The sequence below is a fragment of the Anastrepha ludens genome, chromosome 2 (genome assembly GCF_028408465.1).
Source record: "Anastrepha ludens isolate Willacy chromosome 2, idAnaLude1.1, whole genome shotgun sequence".
Classification (NCBI taxonomy): domain Eukaryota; kingdom Metazoa; phylum Arthropoda; class Insecta; order Diptera; family Tephritidae; genus Anastrepha; species Anastrepha ludens.
Window position 1 is genome coordinate 98970096 of NC_071498.1, and position 13674 is coordinate 98983769.

The following is a 13674-nucleotide window of genomic DNA, read 5'->3' on the forward strand; positions in this document are numbered from 1 at the left end:
GACAAGAGAGTCCATAAAGTGAATACGTTTGGTCCTAGGGTACACTGCTCTTGTTATAGAAATGGGTGTATAGATGTCTACTTGACGGAACTATTGTTCCATCTCCGATATGAAAGTATTGCCAACCTCTACAGCATGATTCAAATAAAAAAATCTAAATACTTTAACCACATAACCGATTCTCACCTGAGCACTTCCACGAAAGATTCGAGTGCAAAAGAGACTCAGAGCTTTAACAAAGTATCGAGTATTTACTTTAAGCTACACTGAACACAGACTTGGCTTAAGCCATTTGTTTACTTACAATATCACAAAAATTGTCCATATTTGCTAGAGAAATTAAGATTTGATATTCTCAAATGTCTTCTTAGAAATCTACTTCTATGTTATGTTGTGTTGTGATTTCGATTTTCTAGTTTTTGAAATTTTTATATGCAATTGGTACTAAGCAATTTTGGCTAATCGTAGTTTGTAAGAATGTGATTTCGTAGACTAAATAAATAAAAACAGATAATAGATTACCAAGAATGATGGATTACCAGGTTTGGCCATAAGCTGTGGTTGAAAACGAAATTGTGCGAGCAACTTCGGCAGCCACGTCACCGGGGACTCGGCAACAGAATGCTGCCCGCGCATTTCGCACATATCCAATCAGTCGTTCTTCAGATGACAATAAAGCAATAAGAGTAATGAGTGTGATGATTTTTTTTTTCATATACCTCAGTTTCTTCGTAAATAAACCGCCGTTGACCCCTGTTAGGTCAGTCAGAAGCTATTTCTTTCTAAATCGCTGAGAGCCAGCCAACGGCCAGATCTTGACCTCACTCATGAAATCTTTTCACCATGGGTTAAACGTATTCAAATGCTACACCATTTTGCACGACAGCGCCCTATAAAAATTCGAACTTTTTTTTTAGAAAAAACGAGTAATTTTCATAGTTTCACTCTTTTCCAAATTATCTTTCGACTCCATTTTGCTGTCACTCACTTATTCATGGAACTGTTTCACCCTTCACACTAAATGCCTTCAAAAATATGTTCATAAGAATTTCCTCATTCCAGCGCAACTAATTACCAAGGTCTGTTTTCGCATGTACGAAAAAATGTAGATGTGCATGTGTATGTATGCCGCATGCATTCCTAGAATTAATGCCACCATATGTTGCAAGTTATCAATGAGTGGTGCAGCGTGCATTACGTTTTGAATGAATCGAAATTTGCAAAAATGCCAAGAAAGTTTGCTAAGAAATAAAAATTAAACAAAATATTGAACAAACCGAATAGGGAAGAAATGACAGCAATTGCGTTGAAATATTGTCAATTAGCGCTTTATGAGACAAACAGTGGCAATAACAGCGACACTATAATGTGCAACAAAACTAAGTAGATGTATATGTATGTATGTATGCAGTAGCAACAATTTATTTATATGCGTTGCATACATTTTCATATCTGTAGCACTGGCAAAACGCTTGACAGCCAACAGACAACAGCAAACAGTCGGCGGTACGCGGTGACAAGCGACAGCGACAGCGACAGCAGCAGCAAAACAGCAAAACGGCAACGTGTTGACAGCTAGAAAAGTTGCAAAATAATTACGATAAATTGCGCATGTGATTAATTTAAACACTTTTGCGATTGTGTGTATGTCTGTGTGGATGTGTTTGTTTGTTTGTGTGTGTGTATATGTGCCCAATTTTGCCTATGAAGCGACGCGCGCTCTCGTTGGTTCATGCAACAGCGCCGATTTGGTGTGTTCCATTACAACAACGATAATTAAATGCACGATTGCATGCGCCTATTCTTATTACGTGTATGTGTGTGCGTATTTGCATATTTTGTTGCAAGCAGTTAAGGGCTAACAAGTAAAAGGGGCACAAATTAATTACTAATCAGCTAGTACACATGTTGCAGCTGCTCAAATTTACTGTTAAATGCAAGCAATTTACTTGATTTTTCTTGTTGTTGCATAAGTAGACACTACACGAACTTACCGAAAGTAAAAGAGAAGCGAAATTTGAAATTCGTATGATTCGCCGAACAGGTTCATTTGTAAATGAAAATATTTTAGTAAGAGAATAAAATGTTTTTTTAATTTCACATTTGTGCATTGAAAGAAATTCAGTAGGGACAAGTTGGGTTTTTCAGTTCATAGCTTGCGGAAATGTATTACATACTCTTGAGTAGCTTAATGAAAAGCGCAGGAAACTTGCTGGGTTCCCGGTCACAGGAACATACTGGGTATGAGATAGCGGATGAGCTAGCAAGAAAAGGCTTGCTTCACACTATCATGCTTTAGCCGAAAGAAGATGGAAGCAACTAACTACATGTAATACAACAAAAAGCACATGGCCGTCATACAAAATCCAAAGGACGAATGATCTGTTAGGATGCTCCCGGCCAAACATCGCACGCATCACTGCAACCCTTACAGGCCATTGGAAAGTAGAGGATCACGCAGTTAGACTCAATCTGCCCTTCAATCCTATCTGCAGGAGTTGTCAAGCGGAAGGTGCGAAGGATAGTTTTTTCCACTACTTATATGATTGTCCAGGGCTAGCTGGGGCACGACTCCGCTCCTTTGGTAAGCTTGTCCTCAGACATCGAGATCAAGAATTTTCGGCTATACTTGGACCTCATTAAATGGATGTGACATAGAACAAAAAAAAAACAAAACATCATTATACGAGGACGGTGGTAGTAAAACGGTGCTGGTCACTAATTAGGATTATTTAAGTGGAAATACTCAACCACTTCAACAACAACAACAACAACAACAACAGCTTGTTGTTGTATCAAAAAACTGTTTTACACAAAAGTTATTAATCGTACGAAATGGCTTCCGCTTCTCCTAGCCTACCGGACTCGAGCCTCACGATCGGTCATATTAAGCTCGATTCCGCTTCAAGATCATCTTGCGACTCCAAATTCATATTCTGTTTAGAAAATCACTGCTGGTTATACTTATATATGTATTCGCTGCATTGCCAGACAACTGTTGCTTATAAATGTCGTTGTCGTGTTGGCCATATCTCTCTTTGCCTGTACGCATTACCCTGCTGAGTAGACTTCGACGGTTCTTCTCCAAGACATGAGCTCTCGGAGGCCTATCAATGCAGAATCTGGCACTACTATTTTAATTTCCACGAAAAGTTCTTCCTCTGCATTAACTTCAGGAATGTTTTTGGTGCTTTCTTTTTTTTATCATTTTATGCTGAACTAAAAGGCACAAATTCTCCTTTACGCTTCCTTTTAAAAATATTAATTTGTTTATTTTTTATTGAAATTAAATATGTTTTGAATTTATTGTAATTATTTAGGTATAACGGCCTACAAAGAGAAAAAAAACACTCCCGTTTCAATGTATCAGAAACGTTTTTCCTTTTATTTTTTCCTGTTTTGCTATTAAATGTGCATGCGCGAATTTGTTTTATATGGAAGAAAAAGCCTAGCACCATATAAAAAAAAATACCAAAAATCAACGGTACCTTGCAGTCATTTTAAACTTGCACTTTGTTACACTAAAATTCAATGGGCTAGAAAAGTGCATACCCAAAAAAACTAAAAACTTTGAATATGAAAGTTGTTAGAAAATTTCGAAAAGTTTTGGAAAATTTAAACAATGTTTGAATCGTTGCATATTATAGTTTTTGTATGAACTGTATTTTTATGAAAACAATTTAGTATGTTTATAATTTTGCGTCCGTAGTGTATAGCAGAACAAAACGTAGAGGTACGAATTAATAGTAGTTAAGGCGAGAATATCCAATATAAAAAATTTTAATTTTGGGGTTCTCTGACTTCTATGACTTATTGTGCGGCCCAGTTGGTACTTAAAAACTCAAAACACCTGCCAAGTAGAGCATTATTAGATGCACAACAATCGCTTGGGGGAAAAAAAGTATCCCAGATTTTAAGATGGAGCGTTTGTATCCATTCGGATGACATAACCCAGCCAACGTAGCCGCTGGATCTTTATTCGCTGCGCTATGTCTATGCCGTCGTAAAGCGCATACAGCTCATCGTTCCATCGCCTGCGATATTCGCCGTTGCCAACGTGCAAGGGTCCGAAAATCTTGCGCAGAATCTTTCTCTCAAACACTCAAGCGTCGCTTCATCGGATGTTGTCGTCGTCCATGAGTTTTGTAGAGTGTTAGTTTTGTTCGTCGAGAGAGGACTTTACTACTCAATTGCCTACTTAGTCCAGAGTAGCACTTGTTGGCAAGAGAACGTTCGATTTCAAGGCTGACATTGTTACCGGTGTTAATGCTGGTTCCTAAGTATACGAAGTCTTTTACAGCCTCAAAATCATAACTGTCAACAGTGACGTGGGTGACGATACGCGAGTGTGCCGACTGTTTCTTTGATGACAGGAGGTACCTCGTTTTGTTCTCGTTTACCACCAGACCCATTCGGTTTGCTTCTTTATCCAGTTTGGATAGCAGAACTAACTAACTTTGAATGGCAGAACTAACAGCGCGGTTGTTAAGGCCGATGATGTCAATATCATGGTATTTTTGGGTATGAAACTTTGCATCATAAAATGTCGAACAATATTAAATATAAAGACGAAATGACTTGTCAAAATAACAGTCATAATATCAGAGTTTCTCTATGTCGAAGAAAAAGTGTCTCAAAAAATACTTTATTATTCATTTTGACATTTACTCATTTTTGCCTTCTTGCCCACATGGAATGAGTATTTTAATGTGTTTTTGTGTTTATTGCATATAATTTTTTCATTCATGGACATTTTTCCCAGCCATCCAACATTTAATAGTTGCTTACCATACATCCCTCCTCATGTAATTAGTTTATCAAGACATTGGCTGGTGAATACTCTATATAAAATTATACGAAATTATAAATTATAAAGAATTCAAAATTATAAAAAAATATTAATTATAAAACATTTTGTAACAAACTTTGGTTATATATCATATCAATATAGCAAAATTTTTCACGTAAGTGTACACTTGTGGTCTAATTAATATATGTGACCACTTCAACATTTACCAATATTCACAATATTTTTCATGCAAAATTTTTTTGTAATTTAACTTAATTTTAATTTCCTTAGTTCATTGCATAACAAAAACCTTTTTAACCAAAGTTCCAAGCTTTATATGAAAGCAAATGCTTAAAATCGTAGGCAAAAAAATCGTATGTTTTTAAAATAAATGTAATTTTAGAGCGACTCAAAGTTACACTGTTTCGTACTAAAACTGAATGGGCTATAAGCCTGTGTGCCCAGAAACTGAAAAAAATTCTGATTAAATTTTTTTAAACTTTGATGGTACTATTTAAAATTTTTTTAAATTTTTGTGAATTCTATCCAATTTGGAACTTTGGTTTTACAATTTTTTGTAATAAAATTAGCACTATTTTTATGCAAAGTAAAGGAGAAATGTGTTTCGTAAAAGAAAAGTGATCTATTTATTTGACCACAAGTGTATATCAGCTCTGATCACTTACGCGCCTATTTACACACAAATCTTACCAACCACCAGCATTCCGTTCCGCACCCGACAAATCCGCCCAACAATTCATCTGTTTTTGCAGTATTTAGCTTGCATAATGTAGTCAGCAAATTTTCGACAACTTCACGACATGCAGCAAATCGCTTGCAACAACCAAAATACAAGACACGACAGAGACGTATTTCAGTACGAGCACGAGTACTATAATGGCAAGCAATAAAACTAAGTAAATAATGCCCTGACTGACGGACAACTACTAAGTGACAAAGTGCACGAGACAAAGACAGCAACAATAACATAAAAAAATTTGAAAATAAAATTCTGTAATAACAACAATAATATGCACTTATAATAATAGCTGTGAGTACACGCTCACTGGTCCACTATGAGCGCAGCTACTTGTAAAAAGAATTTTCATTCGTTGTCTGTCTCATTTGTCTGCCTAGGAAATTGCTACCACTACCAAGGCATTGAAGTTGAGTGCCAATAAATTTTCATATAAAATGTATTTGAGTGTATTTGTATTTGCATGTGTGTGTTGGCTTTTATTTTGTTTGCTTGACTTTTCAAAAGTAATTAAATATTGTTTGCTGCATTGACTGAACGCTTTCCTTGGAGCGGAGTGTAGTGCAGGCAAAAGAGTTTTCATACTGGCGTTGCACGCTATCTTAATTAGCATTTAAATTTTGTTTTATTTTACTATTGTTATAATACTTTTTGTTGAATTAATTTGTGCAGCAGCTACACGCTCACACGCTCGCCACACCACTTCACAGTGGAACCCTGCTAGAAAATTTGGGACTAGTGAGATAAATTTCTGTTTCAGAATTGGAACGAATTTGCGTATTGCCAACCACTTCACCGCTTTTGCTGCAGGCAGGAAAGTGATATCTTCTGCACTAAGTAGCTAATTTTACTTGGCTTGGAAGAAGATACAATTCAAATAAATTAGGATATGGTGGCGATAAGCGACTCTCTGATATCTTTACTTGCCAGTAAACGTATGTGTACTATATCTATACTATAACTATTCGCTATATATTCCATTACGCAAAGTACGTTATGCAAATTTGAGTTTTTCGCATATACCTCACAGAAATAAGTATACGAGCAAGGGTATTTTCAAATAAAAAACTATATAGAAGCAGGAGAAAGGTTCAACCAATAATTTAAATATGTATTTAGGAAAAATAGGAACAAAAAATTATACAACAAAAATTCAACTTGACTAAACTTATTAAGGGGACCGTCCAGATCAAGCGCTAAAAAAAAAGCTATTTTTGGGAATTATTTGTGAGTATGTAATGAAAGATACAGATATAGATATTGTTAGATATAATAAACAAAGTCTTAAATTGGGTAAACAAATTTTTTCTTATTCATTTTATTGCATTTTAATGTACAAAATGGTGGCCGCGCGTAAACGCCTTAAAATCGAAGTGCAAAACGGTACCAAGCAGATCTCGGGAACGGCGTCTGAAACAAAAAAATCAAAATGGGTTCGATTTAGTATAACAAATACTAAAATAAAATAAATACCTATAAAAATCAATATTTATTGAAAAATATCAGAATGGCGGACAAAAATTGAAAAAATGCACTGTTTTTTCGCTGTTTTTTTAAATAAACAATTAGTAACAATGCAAAATTTTAATATTTTATAGGTGGACTACCTCGTTTAGTATATGTAGATTATGTGGTTTAAATTTCAAGAGAATCGGTCTAAACGGTTTTTGTAAACTCCTTGTTACCGTTTTTAAAACGTTGTTTTGAGGAAAACGCGTTTAAAGTTTTTTTTAATATAAAATTGAAAAAAAATCTTACCTCGACTCAATCAGCAATGCCGGCACCGTAGGGAACACCTTCTGCACTCTCCATTTCATCATTCTTCTGCAATTGAGCTCATTTCCTTTTCGTTCTGGCCTTCTAAACTAGACGGTCCCCTTAAATTAAAAAACAAATTAAAATAAATGTGCATTGGCCTTTCTTTACACTTTTTTTTCAACGTTTCTTTAACTTTCGATTTTTTAATAATTCATATGTTTTCCATTTTGAGAAAGGACATCATTTATACGTTTAGGCATAGAGTCTGCTAAGTTTTGAAGAGTGGAATCACCTATCTTATTCCACTCTTCCACTAAAGCACCTTTCAGATTCTTGATTATCTCAAACTGCCGACCATTTTTATAAATACGGGCTGACAATATTACTCAGAGGTCCTCAATTGGGTTCAATTTGGGACTTAGTGCTGGCCAATCCAGAACGGCAATTTTTCTTGACAATAGGAAGGCCTTAGCTAAACGAGACGTATGGATTGGAGCGCTGTCTTGCTGGAAAACCCTGTCGTCTCCGTATATGCATCCCGCAAACTCAATGATAGCATCCTCTAATATTTCAACATAGAATTCTGAGTTTGTTCTTGTCGGAATAAAACAAATTGCACACTTTCCACCATGTCCGAAAGCGGCCCAAACCATCAAAGATCCGCCACCGTGGTTCCGCTTATGGCGCTTTTGCCGTGGCTGCCTAAGGTCCCGCCAATATTTCTGGCAGCCATCTGGACCGTCATCCGAAAATAAAACGTTTCGGAATTCGTTAGTCCAAACTTTATATTTTCCGACAAATGCAAAACAAGTCTTAATGTGGCGTGCTAATAGTCTTGATACCGGCTCCCACAAACAATATTTAAGTGTTCCGTCCTCGACCAAAATTTGATGTATTCGTCTATTGGTAACCTTAGGATTTAAATGGTGTTTGATTTGCGTGCAAGACATTTCTTTTTGAACAGCCAGACGATGAATTTCTCGTTTGCATCTTCAGTCGATGTTAGTTCGCCTGCCGCTTCGTTTGAGTTGACCATATGTTTCTGGATTTTTAAGAAAGTTGCTAATGGTATCGTGAATTATTTTGCCACTTTCGCTTAGCCCTTTAATCAGGCCACGCTCTTCATGGGATAAATGTCTTCCACGTGGCATTCTACAGATTGTATGTATGTATAATTGGCGCGTACACCCTTTTTGGGTGTTTGGCCGAGCTCCTCCTCCTATTTGCGGTGTGCGTGTTGATGTTGTTCCACAAATGGAGGGACCTACAGTTTCAAGCCGACTCCGAACGGCAGATATTTATATGAAGAGCTTTTCAGAAATACACTCGGAGGTTTGCCATTGCCTGCCGAGAGGCGACCGCTATTAGAAAAATGTTTTACTTAATTTTGGTGTTTTCACCGAGATTCGAACCGACGTTCTCTATGTGAATTCCGAATGGTAGTCACGCACCAACCCATTCGGCTACGGCGGCCGATTAACCCCTCAATAATTCAATTATTCTTTGTTCAAAAGAAGTAATCTATTTTACTTACATTTTTCTTTATTATACCAATACAAATAACACAATATTTTTTGATAACTTGCTCTCTATTGGGCAAATTAATACTGATCTCTGATTGCACATATGCTTACTTCATATGGAAACCAAATCTCGCAACACAAATTTATAATAACGGTACTCGTACTGAGAATAATGACTAAAGAAGAATTGCGCAAGCGAATAGTTAAGTCGGATTGGAAGTACAGACTTTGGCATACCAAACAAAATTGTACCGTTACTATCAAGAAAGATATCGGTATAAAAACTTTGCACAAATAATTATTTCTGTGGGGTACTTGTCTAGTAACTCTCGGTGTAATTGGTTTTAAAAGGTTCAGATTTTTCAATGCTTATGATTTGACTTATTCGTCTACGGTCTCGAGTTTTTCAGGACTTAGAAATACTGGAATCCAAATACATTTTAAAGTACGTTTAAGACATTTTGGGGGTAGTTGGAAATTATTAGATTATCGTCGTGTAAAAGAGCTAAAGCCAATGCCGTGTTTTTTTTTTTGCTATTATATAAGATTTTTCTGTCTCCATTTTACATGCCTCGTAAGATATTGCAAATCCTGAAATTCTCGGGACTATTTGCCTACAATCTCGAATCTTTCTGGATTTAAAGTAAATATCCGTCAAAATTAATATACCTTAAAATTAATATCTCTAGTACATATACATTTCTTAAAGTACATTATTCACATTTTGGGTGCAGTTGAATTTGATTAGAATATCGCCGTGTAAAATACACCAGTTGTTTATTTTGGGGGAAAAAAATAATGCGTACTATTGAAATGTCTCTAACTCCGGTAGAACCACATCAGTTCTTTAGTAGTGCCTTTACCTACAGGGATCGTTCTGTGGCAATGTTCATTACAATGTATATTTGTTTTATTCAACTTAGCTGGGGTGTATTTTTAATTCATACTATTTTATGGCTACAACCACATACATACATATGTACATATTTAATTCATCTACTGAATTTTTTTTAGTTTAATAAATTTTTAATTGCAATTGAAAAACGTGTTGATACAAGCACTTTGAAGGCCCCTGAAGCATGCACGCGACGATACGTTGCTGACGGATGTTGTAGCCGAACTGACAGTTTAGCAATAAATGTGTAAAATGAACACTTGTACATATGTATGAATGTTAAAAACTACTAGTAATTCCAAAATGTTGGCATTTAATAGGGCTTGATGGCTGCAGGTTACACTTATAGCTATTTCACAAGATTTGTATTATTGATACATTCACCTACCCAACTACAAATATATTTCAGCCTCACTCTACTTCAATTTGATTGAGTTCATTTTAATGTTGCACTTCATGCATTTTTCACATGCGTTCTTAGTTTTTCAGCGCGGCGCTGCAGAATTGAGCGATTTGTTGCAATTAGCAAGGCTAGCGTTGCAAGTATTGCATTTATTTGCCACTTACTTGGCTATCGGCAATGTTCAATCTAAAAGTATGCCTTATAGTAAATACAAAATGAAAAAAGCAAACAACAACAACAAGCAAAAAGCAAAACAACAACTCACTCCGTATTTGACTGAGTCAGCAAACGTCTAGCCATTGGCACATTCACCCGCATATCGCGCCAACTGATCGGCAAATAAATCACTATAATTAACCGCACTTAGCAATAATTTCGCTGTCAATATTGTCAATGCAATGCAGCGCAGCGGCCACAGCGCCAAGTCGCACAGTTCATGCATCATTTTGCATTTAAATTGACTGCGCCTGTTTCGTTGCCACCAAACTACTCTCGTTGGCCATGTCACAGCCACTGCCGCAGCCACTGCTTACCAGCAAGCAACATACGACTACCTACCGCCAATAAGCATTTTCCAACCCAATCACTTCAATGTTCTGTGGGGTGCAATGTATAGAAATCAAAGCTTAAAATTAACCTGCAATTAATGTCAGAATGTGGTCGCGCGCACTGTACCTCACTGTCTTGGGCACTCGCTTCACTCCAAACGTTTAGAGGCCTGCAAAAATTACAGCAGCCCCACCACCTCCACCACCATCATAATCATTTCGACTGTCGTTTCACTGCCGATTGTCACTGTGCACATTCGATTTGGCGGCAATTTGCACTTTCGTCTCTGTGCTTGTCTGCTGCAAGCAAGCAATTCATACTGTGCAACACCTTTTCAAAATGCGCGCTTAACAATAAGGCAAACAAAAAAAACGAAGCAAACACAGCGACTATGCCAGCCGCTAGTGCACTCATCAACGCCATCCCACCGCATCACATTCGTGGAGATATTGATTGTCCCGGTTGCTTGAACGCGCGCAAGGTGCAGTCTGCTAAGCGACGTGATGCACTTTATTGCTGTAGCAGGGAGTGTGCGCATTTCTTTGTTCGCGACATTGTGGCAAAATTAAATGCAACGCCACACAAAAATGGCGAAATTGAAGATGCAGAAGAAAAGAGGAAGAAGAAACGCACCGCAGACAGTCTGCAGCTTCCAGCAGCACAACCACCATGGGCAGTGCGCCTGCTAAATAGTCAGTTAGGCAGTTAGTGCACCGCACGCTGAAAAGGATCACTTTGCGGCGCGTCCTAAATATGGCATTCGATTTATTTATCACCTGTCGTCCAAACTGAATTTGTGCTGCCTACCCGCACGCTTGCTCGCCCGGTATACCTATGGCTGTAGAGGTTTATTTTTTCCTTTTATTACTTTTTACTTAATTTTACTGCATTTTCAAGTGCTCCGTTACATATTTATTGGCGAATGTTCATCGGTTTGAGTGCTCCGGTATTTTCATTAGCACTTTGCGGTGGCATTCGTTGTGAAGTGGGTGCTGATGTGGCTGTGCTGAATTGACAGTATTTTGCTGATCTGATTGCTTTTGAAAACATTGTCAATTCAGCAAAGCAATTAACCAATTCTGATTTCGAAAGCTACTCTTTTTTCCACTCCAAATCCCGGCAATGCATGTTGGTGTGATGTGGTTTAACTTGATAAGTGCAAAGTCCAAATAAGTGAGATGGTCATCATCATTGTTGCATTATTGTACACTGCCAAATCAGCAATATGTATATGTATTTATGAGTATGTACAAGGTGAGTGTGGATATGCATACTCACATACATATCTACAAGGTGGCGCAAAAAAAATGTTTTTAAGTGATGCAACTTTTTAATTCGACCTTTACATGCTCTATTACGTGTTTGTTTGTATTTTGCAAATGTTACTGTTCTAAGCCGCCTCTGAATGGCAAATAGTTTTCTATGAGGAGCTTCTTCATGACAGAAATACACTTGGAGGGGTGCCTTTGTCTGCCGAGGGGTGACCGCTATTAGAAAACACTTTTTCTATCAATTTGCTGTTTCATGCACGGAAATTCGAACCTACACACTTCCGAATAGTAGTCACGCACCAACGCATTCGGTTGCGGCGGCCGCCGTCTTTAAGTAAATATTAATTTCTACATTAACTTCGTATTGAGGGGCTGCATACGTCCAGCAGCGCCAAAAATTCGCTAAAAGAAAAACTGTGTTTAGAAAGGACAACAATAGAAATGCTTATATAAAAAAATTTTATACATTATTTATTAGTACTCAAACTTCATAAAAAAAATTAATTTTAATTTTTCTTTACAAAAGTAGTATATAAAAAATCACGTGACCCAAAGTACAATCAAAAACAAAAAGCTGCTCCATGGCCTGCATCATTTCTCCTTGAAATGTTGATGGATCTGTAAAAGTAAAAAAATTCTTGAAGAATAAAGTTGTAGCCGGATTTTTGAATTTCGAAAAATTTTGTAATTTACGGCTTTTAAAAAAAAGTATGCGTTTTACGTCATAAATGTTACACTTTAATTATGTTTAAAAATATCAAAAATTAAATCTATAGGGAAAACACTTCCGAATATTTAAAAAAAAATCGCATCAAAAAATATTAAAAATTGTATGAGTTATCATGCGGACCGTGCCGGAAAAAGTAGTTTCGAGAAAAACGAGTTTAAAGTTTGAGGTACAAGAGCGCGCGGACCGCTCTCTACCTAGTTAATGGGCTGTAGAAGCTCTAATATTGGGAATTTCCCCATGAAAATTTCACAGTACATTCTTAAGATACTATACTTTGAAAATATCGAAATTTCTTGAAAATTCTGGACGTATGTAAGCCCTTAAGTAAAAATAGCTTCTTTTAATATTTGGGGAGCTCGAAACCGACTTTGGAGCTAAGCTCTAGTGCACCTTTTTCTCATAATTTTATGTAGAATCTGAATTTGCTGGAAAATAAATTTACCCGCACTCTCTATAAACATAACTATGATAATTTCTATTCTATTACTTAGTATTATAATTATTAAATATTATTTTTTTCTCTTTTCCTTGCAGATGGTAAGTTCTTATCATCACTAAATCCTTCAGAACTAACATATGATGGTAAGTCACATTTCATCGCATCATTAACCCTATTCTTATTGCTATTACTTAATTATATGACTTTTTTCTGTTTTTGATTTCATATTTCTTTCGCACCTATGCTCTTATTTATTTTAAATTCCATGTGCGTGTTGACCCAATTTCCTACGCAGAGTTGCAATGTCCCTTTTTTGTGATCAAGTTTTTTCTGCCATCGATTAAAAGTTCTTCACGCACTTTCATTTTCGTCGATGCTTCGGCTAATTCGTTAACACTGTGGTGAAATCTGCACAACGGTAGCATTATTAAATCACATAAATTAATTAAAATAAATTTATTGTATGAGTATTACATCATAAGCTCAGCACTTTTCGTAACATCAATCAAGTTTTCCCTTTTCACTTTAAACACTAAACTGGCTACGTTTACTGTCAAGCA

At 36.6% G+C, this 13674-nt stretch overlaps 1 protein-coding gene across 1 annotated transcript in view; it reads left to right on the plus strand.

Moving 5' to 3' along the window:
• LOC128854888 (homeobox protein homothorax) overlaps window positions 1-13674 on the plus strand; it is a 304609-nt gene that overhangs the window by 71497 nt on the left and 219438 nt on the right. The window contains exon 2 of the mRNA XM_054089344.1: window positions 13210-13257. Coding sequence (XP_053945319.1) covers window positions 13210-13257 — 48 coding nt within the window. The remainder of the gene's footprint in view (window positions 1-13209; window positions 13258-13674) is intronic.